This window comes from Cygnus atratus, chromosome 17, assembly GCF_013377495.2.
Source record: "Cygnus atratus isolate AKBS03 ecotype Queensland, Australia chromosome 17, CAtr_DNAZoo_HiC_assembly, whole genome shotgun sequence".
Classification (NCBI taxonomy): Eukaryota; Metazoa; Chordata; class Aves; order Anseriformes; family Anatidae; genus Cygnus; species Cygnus atratus.
Window position 1 is genome coordinate 12,834,650 of NC_066378.1, and position 22,075 is coordinate 12,856,724.

Here is a 22,075-nt window from a genome sequence, read left to right on the forward strand (position 1 = left end):
ACAGCAATTATTTCAGGCAGCTCAGAAACCTCACAGCCACTGCCTGAGGGAGGACCCTGCGGGCCGGGGGCGCTCCGGGCTCAGTCACGGAGCGGCCGCCTCACGGGGGGCGGCTGCACCCGGGGGGAGCCTGAGGGGAGGCGGCGGCGCCGATCCCCTCAGCGCTGGGGCGAGCCGCGGGGGCCAGGCAGGCGGGGAGGGATCCGACCCGATCGGAGTGGACCGGCTCGGATCCGAGCCGTTCCCCAACTCTCCGCCGGCCCCTCACGGACCCCCTCACAGCGCCGCCCCGCGCGGGCTGTCCCCGGCGGCGATCGGCGCGGATGGCGGCGGCGGCGGCAGCGGCTCGGGGCGCGCATGCGCAGTGCGCGGGCCCCGTTGGCGGGCGGAGCCGAGCGGAGCCGAGCCGAGCCGAGCGGCGCCGAGCCGAGGGAGCATTGTGCGTGCGGGAGGGCGGACGGACGGACGGAGGGACGGACGGACGGACGCCGCGCCGCATTCCCCGCCGCTGAGGCAGCCCTTCCCCTCCCCTCCCTCCCCAGCCCCCCAGCAGCATGTCGGGCCGCTCGGTGCGGGCCGAGACCCGGAGCCGGGCGAAGGATGATATCAAGCGGGTGATGGCGGCCATCGAGAAAGTGCGCAAATGGTGAGCGGGACGCGCCGCGGCGGGACCCCGCGCCGCCCTCCTCCTCCTCCCCGGCACCCCAAAACCTCCCTCGGGTCCCCCCAAAAAACACCCCAACCCTCCCCCCCCCCCCCGCTCCCTCCCCTCACGGCGCCCGGAGCCCGCCGGGCGGCCGCGGGGGGCGGGGAGCCGGCGGCGCCCAGAAGCCATTTCGCGGAGCCGCTCACAGGAAGGCGGCGGCGGCGGCTGAGGGCTGCGGCGGCTCCATTGTGCGGCCCCCGGCCCTCCTCGCCGCCCCCCGGCCTTCCTCACCGCCCTCGGTCCTCTCCTCACAGCCCCCGGTCCCCTTCTCGCCGCCCCCGGTCCCCTCCCCGCCGCCCCTCGCCCGCCGCCCCCCTCACGGGGCCCTGAGGAGCGACCCCGGGGGGGGCTCCGAGGCCGGGGTACCGCTTGAAGGAGCCTCTTTCTTTTAAAAAAAAACACCACATAAAACACCACGGTACAACTCGAACGGCTTCTCTTGAATTTCCTACTCCTCTCCCAGCCCCTCAAGGCTCCGAGGTTTGCGCGCACAAAACTGGAGCGGGACCGGAGAGGGCGAGCGGGACTGCCGCCTGAATTTGTGGTGAAACGGTATAATTAAAGGCTGGGTCCCCCCCCGGTGGAACGGGTCCCTTTTGTCAGGACCTCAGCGTGTTTGGGCATTTTCTGCTTTTGTCTTTTTCCGCTTGCATTCTGAAAAGCGACGCGAGGTATTTCGGCGGCACAGCGAAGCAGCTGCTGTCAGCTCTGCACGGTCAGGCCGGTGCTTTGGGTGGGCTGGGGAGCAGTGCCAGGGTGACTCCAGAGAGTCTCTCTTCCAACAAGTTGACTCTCTGTTCCGTAATCTTAAAGTGTTTTCAGACGTTTGAAATCCACGGAAAATCCCCTGGGTTGGTATTAATCTGCATAACCTTGTTTTGTTTCCAACCTGATGAAATAAGGGGGCACCTATGTTAGGATGCGCAGCTGACTCTTTGGTTTCATTGAAAGAAAGGCAAAATAGGGAAATAAACGTGCCTGCTACTCCAGCGAAACGGGCTGTTGCCTTTTAAACGGCCCTGAGCACACGAGTGGGCCAGTTGGCTGGAGCTGGATGAAGAAGCAGGACGTGTGCCCGGTAATGCGGGGCACGGGATGGGGATCTCGGAGAATCCACCCGCTGAGGAAGGAGCTGGAGCAGCCCAGGCATCGCAGTTCGGTTGCTTTCAGGAACTCTCTTCCGCTCAGCTGGCGTTTTTAAGTGCTGTTTGCTGCCTAGTGGGCCAGCTCCGAAGGATCGGAGCGATGTGCGGTGATGTGACAGTACTTTTGATCAGAGAGTCTTACTGCTGGATGTGTGGGACTGTAGTGTTTTGTCTGTAGGTATTTCATTCATGAGCGCAGCGTGCTTCCTTTGAGTCCTAGTTTGTGGATTTCAGGGAGGAGGAGAGGCAGAAGCTTGGCCATTCAACAAAACATCTAGATTTTTTTTTTCGCTTGGCAAGAGCTGTCTGCCATCATGTCAGTTGCTATGGCTTCCTCTTTAAAACAAATCTTGTGGTATAAATAGATTTTGTACACTTTAACCCTCATGAGAGACAGCTTGCTTTAAAGGGTTACTGTACAGAATCATGCAACATTTCTTCAGATCGCTGTCAGAAGTATCCTGTGGCTTCTTGTGCGTGCCTCTCACAAGTATTTACATAAACCATTTTTCTTACTTTTAAAGGAATCATAATTTGATGGTGAATCTCATGATTACCCACCACCACCTGCAGTCAAGCACAGTGGAAAATTAGCAAGAGAGATTCTGTGTTTTGTGGTTTAAATGTTTTGAGAAGACTTGTGAAATTGAACTTTACACACTAGCAATTCCTGCATCTTCAGAGGAGCCACATAGGCAATTTCAAGTGTGCAGTTTCATTTGCATAATAGGAGCAATTTGTTGCCATCCACAGCTCTTCTGTGGAAATGCAGCCACTGAAGGTTGAAACACCTTGCATGCAACACTTCATAGGACAGGGTTTTCTGAGACCTGTGCACCGAGAGTTTTCAGTACCGGAGACGAGGAGAGAGGCAGACAGTGCTTACCATAAACTTCTGAACTGATGGTGGGTCCAGCCATAAGGATTACCATAAGGTAATCCGCAAGTGAAGGGTGCAGCAGCCCCGCTGTGCAGGTTACTATGTGCCTCTGTTGCCCCAGCTCTTCGTGTGCCCATGGCAAGTCGCTTTCCATCAGCACAGGCTCTGTTCCTTGGAAAATACGTATTGTTAGACAGCGAGCCCTTTGGTGCAGGTGCCCTATCTTCCCGTGTGTTTGTAGAGCGCCGAGCGCTTCTGCTATTGCTGGAACTTGGCTTATAGTAGTAAACAGTGAAGTTGTTAGGCTGTTATCTTGAGATTAATGTGGCCCTATCTCCTTTGTTTAAACCACTCCTGTGAATGAGCTTGTAATTTAGACAACACTAAGACACGTGTCTTACAGAATACATGGTCGTGTTGTATTTATGTGGCAGAAATGTTGGATTTTCAGGCCTAAAGAGGGCATTTAAACTTTTTTTTAACCATACTTATTACTTATTTTTCTTTCCATCTAGTTAAACAAAAGGAGTTAAATTTACTGGAATGAGTTGAAAAAGGTACAGGGTTATTTTTTGTCTTAAAGATGGACAGAGATGTGTAGTTCTAAGTGGGTTCTCAACAAGAGAGAGGAAAAAAGTACGGTGTCCTCAACCAGCGTTAGAAAGTAGCGGAAACACTCTTGTCTTACAAGGCTGGATTTAAGTGAAAGAAAATGCAGTTATTTACTAAAAGAAAAGTAACGGGTAGCCAGCAAGCATAAGTAGCAGGTCGTCTTGGGAGGCAGTGAAATAACGTGCATGGGTAACCAGCACTGCTGAACCTTCGGACAACTGTGCAAACATTTCAGGACGGAGGCATGGTGTGGCTGCTGGGGGTAGGTACCCTGCCCAGGAACGAGGAAATCTCCTTGTGGTGGCTTGTCGTTGAGTTGCAGAACCTTTGTGTAAGTCATTTGGCCTTTTTTGGACCTATTTATCCAAGCTGTAATCTAGGGATTGTGGTAATACCTCATAAAGAAGAGGTGAGCGTGGATCGCTTCTGACAGTAGTTGAAGCGCTCTGTGTTTATTACGGCAGAGAGCTGGCTGTGGAGCCAGGCATGGCTTGGGCTGAAGCTTAAAGCAAAGCGTGTGGTGTAAAAGGTGCCGAGCACAATAACCACGGGCAGTGAGATGGTGCTGCCCGGTAGCGTGCCTGGGATCTTGCTGCCACCAGTCAGCAGAACTTGTCGGTGCTGCTGCTGTAGCTTCTCTGTTCTTGTCTCCACTCGGGCTCGCTAAAATAGTTTTATATGGTATGTAATGCTCTGAGATTGAGCTGCTGCAGATTTTGCTGCCCTCGCTTCCTTCTTGAAAGAGATTTTCACTCCGAAAAGTAGTTAGGAGGTAGAACTTCTTAACGTGATGCCTCTGGAAAAGGCTGCCTGCCTGCTGCTGCCCTGTGCCCCTCGAGTTAGGCTGAGGGGCAGCTGAACTAAAACCACCCAGTGTGCGAGGGAGCTGTCTTAGAGTGCTGTAGCGGTCCAAGCAGTTACCATGGATGAATTGCAATATGGATTTTCTGGCTCATGGTTACTTCTGGTTGAGCCAGAGCGTGCTCTCTGACTTCAGTGGGAGTTGGACGTATGTAAAAGGAAGAGCTCTGTCGTTTGCAAACCGCATTTCTCATGACCGTAAGAAGAGCTGCGTGTGGCGACGTGGAGCCCAGCAGAACGTGGTTAAAAACCTGCTGGCATGTGTAAGTTGAAGGAGACTCTCCTACTGCAGCATACTGAGATGACCTTAGACAGAGGGTGGCCTTTGTCCAGTCGTGCTACGTCCTATTTCACTGTATTTGCAGCGTGGTCAAGAAACACCACATGTACTGGGGCTACCTCACGTTAGTCACTAGACAAACATCTGCATAGCACTAGGCGTGCTCTGGAAAGCCAGCCTCCATTTCAGAAACATCTTTATTTGTGCATCTGACAGCACTTTGTGTGTATAATAATGGCATTTTCTTTCCCATCCCCCTCTCTCCTTTGCTTGATCCCACAGGGAGGTCATAATTCTGTGATTTTCACCAAACTCTGTTGCAATGCAAGTGAGTGTGATGTGATAAATTCAGCATTATGACGTCACTTCGTGATCATCAACAGAAGATGGGGTATGTGGGAGCAAATCCTCGTGTAAATACACATCACTTTGCTAAATGGTAGTCGTGGTAAAAAGCCAAACACGTGTGTGAAAGCCTTTCCTTGAATGACGATGTATTGGCAGTAAAGGCTTTCTGTTTCCGTGCCATCAAATGTTTCTAGCACTCGTTGCTGCTGCAAAAGCTGCCTTGACACTTTATGTATAAGTGTAATATACACTGCTGTGTTTGCTCACCAGTATATTACTTTTATACGTGGAATTTGGTATGCATCTTCGGAGCTTTAGTGTTAACACACAAAATATAAATACATCCAAGAGTCTTGGGCTATTTGAAACGGGGAGTCGAGTATATAATTATATAACTTCTGGGATATTAGTATTGCCTCAGGCATAACCACTAAAGAAGTGTTGATGTTAATGGCTACCCTACGTATCCTTGGCTGTCCTTAAAATGCTGTGCAGATACGGTTCGGAATTTTAAAATGCTGTAACACAATTTCAGATACGTGTAAGGGTTTGTTTCTGTTTCCTTGACTAGCTTCTGAATTGCCTGTAACTAAAATATTTAAGATGCTTTTCAGCGTGGAAGATTAAAGCAAAGAAAAATATTGTATATATTTTAAGTTCTGCCATTTCCATTGGTGTTATGCTTGGGCCATGCATGGAGGAATAGGACAGGTTTAGAACCACAAAAAATGATGATGATTATTTATTTTTTTTAAAGCTATGGAGTTAGGTAGACAAGTGAAATTGATCATTGCCACATTTTTAGCCTGATGAGCTGTCAGGCTGATGGTGGTCTTCCACTTTTTCCAGTCCACCCATCGACACAGAGACCAAGCTGTGTAGCGGGGTCCTGCAGAACAAATTCTTGCCCAGCGATTTCTTGACAAAGGTGGCCTGGAGTCACCGGCAGAGCAGTTCTGGTCAGCATCTCCAGATCCGTGGGCTCAACAGCAGGTCTGTTCTGCAGCCAGGAAAATGGGCAGAAATTGGGGTTTTGCAACAGAATGGGCACGAGATCTCTCAAATTCTCACGCCCACTCTGGCTATAGGCCAGCGAGAGTATTTTGTAGTTTGGGCACCACTTAGCAAACCTTGTGTTACAGGCAGCTTGAGTAAATTGTCAGCTCTAAATGAATAAAAAAACATGTTCAGCAGCTGGGCTTGGTGACTTTGCACCAAAAACTGGGGGGTTTGGAGTAGAACTGGTTTGGGGGTTTGGTGTTGGTGTTTTTAATGGAAAGACAGTAAATTCTGCAGATAATACCCTGAGCTTTATTTGCAATACCCATTTTAAATTCGGAAGTGAGTTTACCCTGTTGAACTTAAATGTCTGAGAGTCATTACATTTCTTTGTTAACAGGTTTCTGTTTGTGCTGCCGATGATTTTATTACGTTTTAGGGAGCTTGTCGTTTTTTTTCTTATGAATACTTTTATGGTCTTAAACCGTCCATGCTGCAAATGCTTACACATGTAAAATACGTGAATAACAGCAGTTTGGTGTTGGGTTTTCTTTTTAACTGTGTTTGCAGGACTGGGATGGTGGTGTACTTCCATCACGGAGTATCCTTATTCCCATTGTTGTCTGAATTACTGTGTATTGAACTCAGAAAAAAATCCCTATAGCTGAAGGTTGTCAGAACTTAAAGTGGTACTTAAGAAGCTCAAAAGATTAAAATGTCAGGGCTAACTTTAATAATAGAAGGAAAAAGTTACTAATATAGGTTTCCTCCTGTGTTCTACAGTCTGTCCAGTGAAGATGCTGTGTGAGGCTGCTTTGAGATGCTAACAGGTATCTTGAACTTTTGGTTTTCCAGTGCAGCATCTCTAAGTAATATTTTGCTGTAGGAAAAGGCTAAAATCTTGATTTTTTTTAAACATTTGTTCACCTCCTCCCCCACACCCAAAACAAAACCCCAGCTGGTTTTATTTCCATAATTTCAAAGGTTTTCCTAACTAGAAATAAGTTTAGTTTGTCTTGTATCCTTAAAAAAAAAACAAAAAAACAAACAAACAAACAAAAAAAAACCAGAAAAAGTTATGTCATGATCATCTCCTCACAATTAAGTATGCTCTCATTATCGACATGCTCATCTCCACTGTCATTTTTATCAGGCCTAGTATTAGAGCTCCAAATTAGCATAAAATTGTTTCTTGACATATTTTAGCCATCTAGTGTACATAAATGGATGCATCTAAACACACAGAGGGAAAACTGTGCTCCAGTAGAGCAGTGGGAAAGGAAAGAATCTGAAGTAGTCTTGCACTTAAATTAAAATATCCTCGTGGACAGATCCAAAACTTATAAAATTGCCATATATAGCTTCTCTCTTTCTCTCTCTTTTTTAAGGCAGGAAGGTGTCTCCTCTAATAGGAAAACAAATAAGATTGGCTTTAGGAGCTAAAACAAATAGCACAGAGGATGTTTGTGGCATTTGTACAATGTGGCTGCTTTTGATTCTGGGAGCCCTTTCTAAAAACCGAGCTATCACATGTATTCGGAGTCACATGCAGCTTCTCCCATCCTGCAAAGAACATTATTTTTTAATCTGTAACTGGATTCCAAATCTATTATTTAAATGTGTTTTTAACAACGAAATAACAAAAATGCTTGAGATCTCATGCCAAATTAATTTCAGATGTTCCTGAATTTTTAATGGAATTGGTCTTTGTTGTTAACTTTCAATCGATCCATTTGCAGAGCTAGATCGCAAACCCAGGAACCAGTAGTGGTGATCTGTGACCTGAAAACTGATCTCAGAAATGTGATGAAATTTCTCTGGCATTCTGGACCTTCCTTTAATGTTCTTATGTAAAGACCTCAAGGAATTCATCCCTTAACTCAGTGTTCAGCGTCCTTTCCATCTCTGCACTCGGTGTCTGTGTGACTCCCTAATGTAGTGACACCCTCCGGCCAGATTTCCTTCACGTTTGTCACTGTCATGACTTCGTGCCTGGCTGGCAGGGGTCTGCACAGAGTGCTGTAGGTTCTGCTTTTTCCCTCTAATAGTGTCCTCAGCCTCCCCTGTCCAAGAGAGCCAGGCTTTCCTGAGTCTGAATTGTGCCTCACAGCACAGATCGGTACCTGTGGGGCTGTTGGTTCTCAGGCAAGAATTCCAGAGTTGTCTGACAGGAGTGTTGAGTGAATGTTAAATTGCTAGCAGCAAATTTCTACCCAGAAATAAACCTCAGATGGTCAAAATGCATTTAGATTTCTAATACCATTAAACAGCTTCATGACAATCAAAACACACTGGTCTGTTTAAAACTTCTTTTGCTCTCTGGAAACTTAAGTGAAAATTGTAGGCATTAAATCTACATTTGCAATAGCTATTCTTCTCAACAGTATTGTTAATCCTGATCTTATTACTGCTACTGCAGTTACTCACCTAGTCACGTAACAGCCCTCAGAAATCTGGAGGTTAGCAGCGCTCTAACAAATTTTTGAAATGCAAAGAACAATTTGCACAATGCAGTGCTAAGACGATGTAATAAAGCTCATCCTACTTAATAGCCTATTTAAATCCTTGACAACTTACAATAGTAGATTACTGTATTTTGAATACGAATTTTAACTTTAACTTCTCCTGCATTGTAATTTTGTAGGGAGAAGAAGTGGGTGACAGTTGGCGACACATCCCTAAGGATTTACAAATGGGTACCAGTAACAGAGCCTAAAGTCGATGATGTAAGTATCCTGCAGATACCTTGCGTTTCTCAAGATGTAGAGACTTGCATTCAGGGAAAGCTGAACAAAATATGCTCTCAGCTCTTTGAGCCTCTAAGCTAAGACTGGTGTTGGTCTCACAAGCACTTGGACAGAAGGGCTGTAGAGAAAATGTTGATCTCCACAAAAAGTGATGGTGGTGGTTCAGCAGGTGGCAGTCTTCTGGAGTCAGCTTGGATCAATTCTCAGATAACTGTTACATATTCGACTCGAAACTGTTTTGAAATCTTTCTCCAACATGATCATCAATAGAGGTGGGGATGGAAGCAAGACATCAATTATGCTTCCTCTCTTTCTGCCTGATGCTTTAAAGGAAAGCTGCTTTGGAACTGCACAGAGAATGTATTCTATCTGTGCATCACTGTTGTTTTGCTGAAAAATAGGTGCAAAACCTTGAAGTAAGGGTAGGAAACTCCCATGGAACTGAGACCTCTTGCATTAAGATAACCAGCCCAAGCAGTACAGCCCATGTGCTTCTATTGTAATGTTTGTTTTTTGTTATTTGGTGTATGCATCATGTTTATACTCTGGAGTGCACTGTTCATTTGTCATAATCATGTGTCATAAAATAACAAGTGTAAAAATCAAAGTAGATAGGACTTATGAATTGTTTTTCAATACCAGCATTACTCTCACTTTATAAATTGAGATATTGTTATGGAGGGAAAACTAATTCATGGTACCACAGTTAATTATCAGTACAAAAGGATACGCATCCTAAGTTTGGTGCCCTTTCCTTGGGCTGTCTTGTGGCTTTACTTTATTTGAAATACAAGTTCAGACCTGTTTGAAAGAAAACTACTATGTTGATAAATGTATAAAATGATGGTTCTCAGATAAGGCGGTGTTACAATCTTGTCACAAAATTGACTTAAAGTCCAAATTCAAGACCTATGTTTGATTAGTGTTGTTTTACTTGAGTCTGTTTCTTTGGTGCCTCTGGTTGTAGCACAGATTTTTATGACGATCAGAGTTGCCTTTTGTCCTCGTCCAAAGCGTGAGCAGCATCTCCATGAAATAACCGTTTGTGAACTTGGAAACTTTCCCTGTTTTCTTCACAGACACTTGTTCATTCTGTCTAGTTGTCCAATGCTTGGTCTTGATTTTATTGCTTATTAGACATTGCGGGGATTGAGGTGGGTAGGGAGGAAGCTGGAGAGAGAGAAAGAGAAATACTTAGGCTCATGGCTTCCAAAAATAATTTTCCAGCAGTGAAGCTATACTTGCGTGGTGGGTACAACAGAACTTTGAAGTAGAATTTCTGTTGAGTTTCTGGATGGACTTTTAAAGTGCCTGGTACCTCAAGTCAGGTTCTTTGTTAGAAAGAATAGCCTTGTATAGCTGTCGCTACTTGCAGAGTTTAAGTATGGTTTTTGAGCCATAATCTTCGGGTTTTGGTTCATATTTGGTGAACTGGAGACAATTCAAGACCAGTTCCTTTCGCGTCCTGCGGTCACATTCTGTTCGTAACAAGTAGAGGCTGTTCTGCAGCTGCAGGTTTGATGTTGTAAGGTTTTTGTATTTTGCTCAGGAAGTTCTTACAATAATAAAGTACATACATTGACAAACCAACAACTAGGTAGAGGTCATCTTGGCTCTTTAGTTTTGTTACAGACATCGTTTTATATCCAACTTCATCCTCTTGTGAAGGAGTATTCTTACTTTTCACTAGAATAGAAGAATGGGATCTTCTTTATTGCTTCATGTTTCAAATGGAAATTATCTATGACTTTAGCAAACACCGATTAGGTTACTTCCCTCCTCACATGTTGCTCCTAAGCCACTTCGACGTTTCTTTGAACTGGAATTAAGCTCTGTCCTCCCACTAGTTTTGGAAGGCTGTTGTGGAACCTCACTTTGTTAAACAAACAGCAACAACAACCAAAACACCTTTCAGCTTAAATAGTTCAGTTACTTCTTTTGTGCCCAAAGTGTCCTTTTACCTTAAGAAAAGTTGGGAGAGATTATCCCCTCTGAACTTTGATTTTGCAACAATAGAGAAGCCTGTGTGCTTTCACCTTTGTTTCATGTATTAGGGAATTAAATCTGGGTCATTCCATTTGCTCTCTCTGAAGTAAAAATATGGTTTAAAAATCCTAATAATCTATTTGAGATAAAGGAAAATGTCTTTCCAGATCCTACTTGTTGAATTTCTTCTGCAGTTTTAGACTGTGCTTGGTTTTATTGCCTTCCTTGTTGGAGAACATTGTCCTAACCAAGTGGAGAGGTTGTTGAGCGTTTTTCCTAGAGTCAGGCTTTTAATCGTCTTCTCAGCAGGCACGCAGGGTCCTCCAAAAGCAGTGCAGCTGGCTCTTTCTCCTCTGAGACTGATTACGTCACCTCTTAATTGAAAATGCTGCATCCCTTAGCAGACGCAGATTTTCCACGTGATGGATGCCAATGTCTCTTCCTTTGTTTTAAGGCGTGCAGTCCGTACTGTTGTTTGGTCCTGAGCACGTTGTGACCTATTGCCGCTGTAGGACTGTCTTGTTTATGCTCTTTGTTTTAGGCAATCTGATTTTTCTTAATCCGTCTTCTAATTTTAACGAAGAAACAGCATTAGGTATAGAGAAGGAGAAGGTTTCTGCAGCATTGGTCATTGAGAAAGAGGTAAAAAGCTGTCTCTTTAGTTTAAAAATTCTGGATCTGACATTATTTCTGTTGTGCACGCATTCCTGTTGCCTAGGTGCATTGTACAAGCTTCCTGACACAAAGGGGAGAATATCCTGAGTTAGGCAGTAGTGTGTTAATATACATAAAACATAGAGTGAGCAGAGTTAAGCAGGCAGAAATCGGGTAGCTTGTGAATCTCCGTCCCTGCCACTGATTAGCGTGCTTCTTTTTTCCCATTGTGGCAGAGATTCTTTTGACCTTGCTTTCGTAGCTCATTGAACTGAGTACAAAGTTAGCAGCCAACACCTCCCAAGTTCTCTGACTCAGTTTCAGCAAGTCATTTAATCATTGCGCCTCTGATTCTGGGCTTGCAGAATGAGAGGTAGTACTGAGAACTGTTGTGCTTGTTCCAAAAATTGTGCCGCGGCCTAATGATGAAAAACATGTTTAAGTACTAACAGCTACTAGAACTTCTGGCTAGTGCTTTGTGTCATGAAGAATGTTGTTTTGTGTCAATTAGAAGAGCAGTTCTGTGATTACTGGGACTAATGCGTTATTGGCAACATCAGTGATTATTGCCTCGGTGTTTTTCACTTGAAATGAAGTGAGGTGCTTCCAGAAGTAATGAGTGGAAAGGGCTTTATATTAAAACACTTTTTTTTTTTCCACGGTGATAGTCTTGTTTGTGGTACCTTTTTGTTTTTCAGAAAAATAAGAATAAGAAAAAAGGCAAAGATGAAAAATGTGGCTCTGAAGTGACCACTCCGGAGAACAGCTCCTCTCCAGGGATGATGGACATGCATGGTGAGTGGGAGAAGGTCAGCCCAAGTTACCCTATTACGCTGCTGTGAAAGTAGAAGCTAACAGTGTCAAATTCTCCCTTGCTCGGATGTATGGACAGCATAATTAGGCCAAAGTGAGAATGGCATCAGACACCAATTTGGTACCTTGCACTTCTATTCTGTGGCTGTACCGACAGTTGTTTAAATGCCATTTTTATTTGGGCTGTGTATGTGGGGCGAAAAATTGGTGGCGGGCCTAGATGTGAAAATAAAAATATGAATATCTACTATCCAAATGCTATACTCTTACTTAGGTGAAGTAAGTAACTCTGTCAAGCTTGCTGCTTGAAGAACCAGGAGACCCCCAAAGCCTCAGTGGCGCCTACCGTCACTTGTGCAGGTTTTGTACTTGTTTAATGGAATAGGTGAGTCAGGTCAAAAAAAATCAGCAAGAGCCAAGAGAGCAAGCTGTGGTGCTGCTTTGCCTCCCGTCTACCTCAATTTGATGAAATTAACTGGTTAAGAAAACATTTTGCTTGCCAGTCAGGCACTATTAGATCAATTTAAAAAGTGTGGACCGTTGAATATCAGCGTGGTATTTTTTACAGAGACGCCTGCACAGCTCTAATTTTTTACTTTCTATATGTTTGGATAGCAATTGTGGCTGAGAATGCAGCACCATTTGAACTGATAAGAGAGGGTCACTTTTTGGCAGGATTTAATTTTTTCATTTCAACTTTATTTGCATTTTTATTGCCTCTTAGTTATTTTTTTTGCAGTGTTTGCAATGAGAACGATCTTGCGATTAAAGGATTGAGTGGGATATTCACAGAGTGGATTAATTTTTCATCAGTGTTGCCAACTTCTTAGCTTTTGCCTTGGTCAGATCATTTAATTTTCTTAAGCCTTGTTCCTCCATCCATGAAGTGAATATAATACTTGCTTTATTAATCATATATCATTTGTGTTTTTAAGCCATACTGTACAATTTCATGATAAGCTTAGTCTTATCTTCAGGCTACTCTGGAAAGAGATGGCTATCCCATCACTGGCTATGCATTTCTGAAGTCCTTTGGATGTAATGATTGTACAGATGCAGAGGGAGGTAGATCAGCTTACATGCTAATAATTTAACTAATAATGTTTGCTGGGTTAGTTTTCTTTAGGGATCAGGGGCTTCTGTCTCAGTTCCCCACGGTTAGACTGGATTAAAGATTACAGGAAGCCGCACCCCAGTGCTATCAGTAAAGTGTTAGCTGAGATATTTAAACCACTGTCACTGGCTTTCACAAAGAAGAGGGTACAAGCAGGACGTTTCTTGTCAAGTCCAAAGACATGATCTGTGTTGCAGAAAGCTTTCATGATCAAGCTTCTTGAGGCTAGTGAGTATTCTGGACAGCTATCGCTAAAGTACTACTGGTATTAGGACTGGATGGTACATTTTATCTTGATAGCAGCGTGCACTTTTTTTTGACCTTCAAGACGCTTCAAAAACCACCTGCTCATCAGAGCTTTGCGGTGATGGATATCTGTAGCATGAATGTTTAATTGGCCCTTTATTAGGAGGGCTATAAAATGAGACTGTTGCTTCAGTTGTTCTATGTTACTTGCATTATAAAATTCCACGTTCTTTGGAAGTAATCTGAGTAAAACACTCCTGGTTTTATTGTATAATGTTACTTAAAGCACCTTTCTTGAAGTTTTCTGGTTTTTAGTAACTGCTAGAAAACCTATGATTACAGCATAGGCTGCAAAAGCAGAACTTGTGGTGGTGGTGGTGTGGAATAAGCTAAGATACAGTGTTAGTGTAAATAGTACTGGATTTCAACTCCAACAAGCTAGACTATATCCTGTGTTATCAGGGAATAAAAAAGGGAAAAAAAAGAGGAAGAATTAAGTCGTGCTTTTTATTCAGAGCTTTTCAAATTGGACTTTTCTTGTTCTAAACACTTTTGTTAACAGATGACAATAGCAACCAGAGTTCAATAGCTGATGCTTCTCCAATAAAACAAGAAAACAGTAGCAATTCAAGTCCGGCACCAGAACAGAATTTGGCAACACAAGCAGATGGCACTGAAGTAAAGTCTGATGAAACTCAGACAGAAGCAAAGGAGCAGCCTGGTTCAGAAGGTAAGCTGAAAAAGCATCCTTAAAGCCAAACAAAAAATGCAATCCTTTATCATGATATCATTTATTTGCTTGTCCATTTTAAGAACTGAATAATAACAGTTTGAAATAAATGGCTTCTGAGTTCTCAGCGTTTACGTGAAAATGAGCCATAATCTCTCTTGCCTATCCGTGATTCTTCCGTACAACAGGAAAGGTCAGACTGACATTCAAAGTCATTTCAGAGAGGAAACAAACAAAATACTTGGTTTATTGTTGTCATAATCTGTCTTAAATTATTTCTTCTTTCAAAGTAATGTTTGAAATGCCTGTTTCCATTTAATCGCACAAACTCTGGAAAGAGTTACTTTTGTAGGTCTGGGAATGTTTGTTACCTAGTGTGAAAGTAAAATTGAGGTGAGATACTTTTCAATCTATTTATTTATTTTTTAATTGTGTAAAGTATAATGTAAGCTTTCTTTCTCTCTTAACCTTGTTAGTTGCTTATTCAAAACTTAGTTCTGAATTCTGTCTTCATTTTCTAAAAGAGCTACAATATTGTATTGCAGTTGTGCGCTGATGAAAAATACATGTGGGTTAAGAGATTGTTCTGAACCACATTCTTTGAATCGTATTTGGATAATTGAAGCATGTTCAGTATATATATTCTTTGAAAGATAAGAGACTTTATTCTATTATAACAGATAAAATGTCCTTAACACCATTCTAATTATTGGCTTGCAAAATTCTTCCCATAGCAAAGCAATTAAATTATGCCCTCCTGATTACGTTCTTAGCTCAGTAGATCCAGTAACCAATTTAAATTTAGAGCTTTTATCTTGGTAATACTAGAACGGTGAAGTATGTGAAAGTTGTCGTTGTTCATGGGGGATTAAATTTTGACAAATGAATCGTCACCAAATTGAAATAAACTAGAATGCCATATCCTTCAGAGAAAATCTAAACTAGCATATTTGTGATACAGTAAACTGTAAGGATTTACTCCTAGGTCTAATATTGTCTGAACCTGTTTGTGTGAAGCTGTTACATAGCACACAAGCTCCCCTGACTAAATTTAGATTCAAGGAAAATCATACCGAGTTCTCTGGATTAGTTCCAGAGTCGCTTACTGTAAAACAAAAGCGAGAAGTCATGGCATAAACCACTCCTTATTGACATGGTCTCTCTGTTGGTAATATGCTGTGTTTAAAAATGTATTAAATAATCCACCGAACTGTTAATCTCATCGAACCCATGTAACTGTGACATTGTTCAACAGGGTAGGGTTAATGACCTTGTACATCTCTCTCATGTTAAGTACACTAAGCCTTGCTTTTTGAGCAAGCACAGGTGTGGGTTTTCTTTTTGTTTTAAAGAACAAAAAAAGTTGGAAGCAGGTAAGAGCTGTAACAAGCTGGATGACTTCTTCACAAGTATGCACCAGACTTGAAAATTCTACACCCTTAATGGTTAAGATATCTAGCTGAATTTCTAAGTTTTATCTTAAATGTAGTATCAAGGGAAAAAAGTGCATTTTAATTATCTGAATCAAAATTCAGCAATATAACTTTGCTCTATAGCCTTAGCTACATAGTTTTTGGGTCATTAATTATCACAATTCAGCCCTTTCTGTAGCTGCCTCCTCTGGTTTAAAATTGTCCTTGTGTTCATTCAGCCCTTTTGCAAAGTTTATGTTGAAACTTCTTTTGCTGCCGGCATTGCACAGTTCTGTTACAGGGTGTGTGTGAGTTTAGCTCCCTCTAGGGACTGATTCCAGCAATTGTACACAGCCGGCAGCATGAAGGCAAAGATCTTCTCAAGTGGCAGCAGCCAGCGGTTTTGGTCGTGGAGTTAAAGCTTAATTCATTATATTCGTACCATTATTTATGTTATCATTAATGGTTACATGTGGGCAAAATTTGTATGATCGGGGGGTGCTAGTGAGAAAACATCCTATGAATGCTCTCATGTGTTTACAATAATTTCTTGAAATTTCAGATACCTCCGATGAACAGAACTCTCAGTCTTCAATGGAAAATTCCATGAATAGTTCAGAGAAAGCAGAAATTCAGTCCTCTGGAGAAAATGATATAATTACAGAGGCATCTAAAAACTCTCAGGTAACCTTATGCACAAAAGCCCGATTACTTGGAATTTGGAAAAGAGCATTTTTACCAAAAAGCAAGTGTAAGGAGGCCAGTAGTGTATTTAGGCTCATTTCCTAAGGTGATGTCAGTAAATCAGATGTAGAGTATTAAATGCATACGTGTATCTGGTGGTGTGGTTAATTTGATTGCCTTCTTGCATTTCACATAATAGGAAGGGTAACACTCGATTGGTCTGGTTTACTTTTCAAGTTCCTATACCAGGCTGTGTTAGTTTTGTAAGAAAATACTAAAGTTTAATGTTAATAAATGGTTTGGACATAACCTACTGGAAGAGTGCCTTTGAGGACCCTTCAGGCATAAAATGCTTTCTATAAAAGTAAATCCATACAGCGGGTAGGAACGGGAATTTTTGTAGGTTCCATGGGCAAAGTGTTCTGATGTTTATTCACTGAGAATACTGAAAAATTCCAGGTGGGTGGGAGAAAGCAATTATCATTTTAATTGTCCCCTTCATACTGAAATGCTCAGAGCACTGCTCAGACCATTGGTTTTCCTCTTGGGTGGTTGGCTTGTTTCAGTGCACACCTTGCTCTTTGAAAACATTCCATGTTCTGTCCTGTAGAGGTTGCTTTTGCTACAGCAGGAACAAATTCATGTGCACTTGGTGTGGGTTGTGCTCACGTGTGGAGCTGAGGGAAGTCGGGTATAGCCGTGCTGGTGCTTGGAACATTCCCTGCGGCTTCTAGCCCGGAACTAGAATTTTGTTTGTCAGTAGATGATGCAAGTGTAAAGAAGCTGAAGTAAGATGTAAGTAGAGGAGTGATTTTTCCGGAAGCAAATTGACTTGGTCACGTTATTCTTGTCTCCAGGGATGCTTTCTATTTCACAAATGACACACCAGGGAATTTGTTCTTGCTTCTTGTTTGATGTTTATGGCACCTGAAATTGAGTGCAATGATAACATGATTGTTTTTCTTTCCCCCCACCACCATTAAGGACTCTGAAGGAGTGCCACCTTCTAAAAAGATGAAAGTAGAGGCTTCCCAACAAAACGTTGAAGAGATTTAGACTATAGATTTTTCTGGTCAGTTTTTACGTAAGGTACATCAGTGGGCTTAATTATAGAACAACCTTACTTAAGCATCTTCTCTTGGATGAGGACAGAACTCCTAACTTTTCAAGTTACCAAGCAAAAATCCAAGAAAGCCTAACAAAGGTTTAACTTCTCAGACACTGAAAACTTTTTCCTGTGAAACAAACATTGAGAACTTTTAAGTTACTGTCTCTGAAATGGTTGGAGTAAACAACTCAGGAGGGGTCTACGCACTGTTTCTAAAGTCAAAATTACAATTATGTTGCTGCTGTATTTTTTTTTCATTTCTCTATTTAACATTGTAAGATATTTAAGGATGGTACAGGTCAGGTATTAGCTTTCATGTGAAGTTCATTGTTCTGGCGTGATGTCTGCTTTTGTTTTGTGCCTTGTGTTCTGAAAACAGTGCTAACTTTTAAATTTAAAAGTTGTTTTGCAACTGTCTCCTTTGCAAAGTGGCCTATGTTTGTATAATGCCGTGTAGTAAGGCTTTTTCTTTTTCTTTTCCTTTTTTTTTGTTTGGGGTTTTTGTTTTGTTTTTAATTTTTAAATCCCTGGTGCTTAAATTTTAATAAATACAGATCAGGAAGCCATTTTCACTCTTGGAGTCCAAGGAGAAAAAGGAGCTTGATATATTATTTTAGCAGCTATAGTGGAGATCTTTTATTGAATGCATGGCATTCGCAACTGTAAATTTGGTCTTCTAAATACTTAACTTCATCAGAAGTTAACATGATCTGTTTACCATTTATAGTCCAGATCTGAATATATACTATAACACAACAGTTAAAATACTTGCGTATTAGGTCCAGGTCTCTGTACTGGGTACAACTTGCTTTACAGAAGAGTTCCACTATGTACATAAACAGGATCAAAGGGATTGATGCACAGTGAATTTACTTTCAATTGGTCTTTTTTGATATGAGGTTTTCACTGAACTGGATTTCATTGTACTGTTCCTTTATAAGATGTTTACTTCTGTGTTCCAGGTTAATACTGTATTTGGGATTTATTTTTTTTCCTTTGAGCAAGTCTTGTAAATAAGCCTTGTTTTTTTCCATTGTATTTGCATCATTGATAGAAATGTTGGTTTTTTTTCCAATTATGTCAAAGTGTGCTTATGCTGAACTTGATTGAAAAGCACTAAGCATGTGCAACTCCCTTCAAATTAGTGGCATTTAGAAGTGCAGAACCGCTGCAAAGGTCAGGTCACAAGGGCCTGATCTTCCAGTGGGCTTTGTGCTTCCAGGATGAGCACCCGGTTATAAATACTTGGTATCGGTGGGAACCGCTTTATTTCTCACTTTAATTCTCTTTATACACACACGTGCATGTGCACGTGTGCACACACGTGTTGCTGGATCAGGCCCTTAGTCTTTCTTCACTTTGTGTGTGAGAGGTGGAGCTTGTAATTTAAAATATGATCTCACAGCTATGGAAATGGTTGCATATAGTTTGTAAGCTAAGAACTGTAAATACTTTTTTAAATGAAAAAATTGCTTCCAGTTGATACATTTTCATAATTAGCTCTTCATTAAGCTTATTTATTTCTGAATTCTCCAATAGTGAAAATGGCTTGCACTTAGACTACTGCATTGCGTTTGCAATTACCACTTTATTATGAAAAACAATGGGGAAGTGGGGGGAGGGTGTAGAGGGAGGGAGGATTGGGGAGCCAATACTGACCTTCCATAGGATGTTTGTAGGATTAAACTCCAAATAACATATGACACTCAGTTTCGGAACTTTTCTTTTGTGTTGAAATAAACTTTTTGGATTTTAACTGAATAAAATTTGATTGCAAATCATTCATGAAAACAGTGTGCTCCCTAATAAGTTTTTGGGATTTCTGGTCTGATCATGAAGTCCATTAACATTCTGAAAAAAAAAAAAAAAAAAAAAAGGAAATGAGGAGCCAAAAATTATGTTTGCACAATATATGCAATGAAACGGTAGAATTCTCTCTTGAATTGTGTGTATGCCTAAAATGTGGATAACTGGTCAATGACGATTGATTTGTATGTATATTACATTCAGATTTAAGTGATATTTTGTGAGAAGTTCTATTGATATATTAAATGGGCAAATTTAGAAAGATTCAAACTTAAAAAATATTTTTGATTTACTAACTTTTTTTGTTATTTTTAATGCTAAAACAAAACAAATCTGATGCCACCTTTGATAAGTAGTCATTTTTACTAATCCCTATCAGGTGCATCGCAGCAAGTTTTTAATTTTAATTTTGTAGAAGTTTCCAAGGGAATAAATAGACTTTTTGTTTAGAAACTAATTCCTGTACTTTAGGAAGAAATAAAATATATAAATAGCACTAAAAATACCTCAAATTTTTCATTAGATAGGAACATTTATTGGCATTATTGACATCAACAGGTTTAATTATAAACTTCCTTTTCTCTCCTGTGGCTTCTGCTCAGAACTGTTCATTGTTCTGTGGCTTACAAGATAAGGCATCATAATCATATTCCTAGAGGCTTTATTTCTAAACTAGTAATGCTTTATTTACAACTTATACAGGATACATTCAGAACTTTTTTTTGTTAACCAGAGATTCTAGTGACAACAGACAACTGAACAAGCAGATAGATTTGGGTTCCTTAGACCTGTTATTGTCAGCCTCTAAGAAAAGAGACTTTGACATTACCTGGTATGAAGAAATCCAAAATAGTGTATAAGACTGTTATTAGTCTTTTTTTGAAGTGCCTGATAACATTTATGGGCCAACGGATGTGATTAAACACATTTTAATGCCAGAAAGTACAGATGGGACCAAACCAGAACATCGAATTCAAACCAACCTGAGGTTTGAAACCAGATCTAAATCCAGCTTTTTTTTGGCTTGGACCTGTCTCTACCAGAAACTTGTTTTATGAACTCACTGTAAAAGGGTTTATTGAAAGCATTGAGACGTGGAGCAGAAGGAGAGATGTAATTTTCTTCAAGATGACTGAAAGTTCTCATACAGCTAATGTTTTAGAAATAGTGCAAATATCAAGAAGTGCTTCCTTGCTACAATGCTGAATGTTGGAGCTTCAGTTACAAAAAAAAAAAAAAAAAAAAAAAAAAAAAGAAACTAGAAGCAAGCAAGTAAATTAGCTGAGTTTGTGGAACGTGTGGGAAGGCCTTCCGAATAAGCGATTTACTCAGCCAAACATTTTATAGCAGAACTATTCCTTGGAATTTTTATGCTTGGGAAAGTAGTTGTTAAACATTCCAAAAAGTGCTGGCACTTACAAAACGACAAAAAATAAAAATAAAAAAAAAATCAACAAGGCAGTATAAAATATTGGTTTTGGGTGGCTATCTTCATACATAAACATTGTCATGTTTTGGAATGTTCTTTATATCTAAGGGCCTGTTAGAAGGTGTAAAGAATTTTGTTTTCTTCAATACCTAATCGTTTTCCATCTTATGATTTGTGTGTGTGTGTGTTGTACAGCAGTATAATTTTTCACTTATTTATTCCATCGGTAGTTATGGTTTGTACAATGTACAATGGTTTCATTTCAAAAATAAAATAAAAAATCACAACATGAATGCTGTGTGAATAATTTTTATCAAGAAACTTAATCTCATTTTGTTTTTTAAATTTAAAATAAATTCCCATTTTATAGTCTTTTAAAATGTGCGTTCTATGGTGTTGTCTTATTTGGTAACGTGTAAAATGATTCACTTGATTTCGACCAAAGTTGTTTTGATGTGTTAGCAGGACACTGATTGGGAGTGGGGGTAACATAACAGCAGCAAACAAATAAATACGGGCAATGTAATTACAGCAGCCTGCAGAATAATTTGGTAATTTAAGGTGCTTACTGCTGGCTTGGTAGTCAGATAAGGTGTTCTGGTAACTTAAGTTTGGATATAAAGTGCCCTGGTTATTTTCAGTGTTGTGTGTGCTCTGTCCCAAAGTAGTTTCACAGTCTGACAGGCAGCTGTGCTGGCTCACTGCTGCCAGAATGGGGAACCATGACCGGCTTGTCTTCTCATGGCTGGTTAGTTTTGATGCCTCCCTTGCATTTAATGGGGTGCTCATGGGATCCTCTTATGAACCACTTCAGTGTGCTACCCTGGGAGAAAAAAAAAATATTATTTTTCCTTTTTTATGGATTAGGGAATTAAATCAGCAGAACTATAAGGGGTAGGGTGGAACTGAGGGGAGAGAGAGAGGGGAAAAGAACGGGTACGAATAAGGGTGTAATTAAAGACAGGTCCCAGAAGTAAAAGACTCTGAGCAGGTAAGGCTTCTGCCAGTAAAGGAGTGAGCAACAGCGCAGCCTAGAAAGCTGGGTACGGAGCTGGAGGTTGGCCCTGTGGTTTGCCTGGGAGCAGAATGGGCAGAAGGGTCAGCGGAGTGGTAACGGGATGGCTGGACTCCCAGCTCCTGCAATCAGCCCCACGGTCTGAGGCCGTGAGTAAGTCTCCTTGAGCTCCCGTGCCTCATTCCTCATCAAAATGGGAAGGCTTATCTTCCTGTCTGTAGATTTAGAAGGATAATTTCTTACCGCTAAGTGTTGTGGAGTACGCTGCAGGTATATTTTTAAACAGCTTGAATGTCTCTCTGCTCAATGTGTGTTACAGCTGAATTCTAAGTAAATGGCTGTTTCCTCCTGTGCTAAAAGCCTGCTCTGGTGAAGGAACAGCAGCAGAAGATGGGGGCCTACAACATTGTGCCTTGCACTGCGGATTGCTAAAAACAGTAAGAAAAAGCATAGCCAAAAGATGCTGCTGTGGTCCCTTAGTATTTCCCTGTGCCTCCTGG

At 41.6% G+C, this 22,075-nt stretch overlaps 1 protein-coding gene across 1 annotated transcript; it reads left to right on the top strand.

Moving 5' to 3' along the window:
* The first annotated feature begins 370 nt into the window (after positions 1-370).
* On the top strand, positions 371-20,849 carry BCL7A (BAF chromatin remodeling complex subunit BCL7A). The gene is made up of 6 exons (XM_035565609.2): positions 371-646; positions 8,476-8,557; positions 11,917-12,013; positions 13,954-14,121; positions 16,096-16,217; positions 17,202-20,849. The coding sequence occupies exons 1-6, from the start codon at positions 555-557 to the stop codon at positions 17,271-17,273; spliced, it is 633 nt and encodes a 210-aa protein (XP_035421502.1). The 5' UTR covers positions 371-554; the 3' UTR covers positions 17,274-20,849.
* Positions 20,850-22,075: the final 1,226 nt, after the last annotated feature.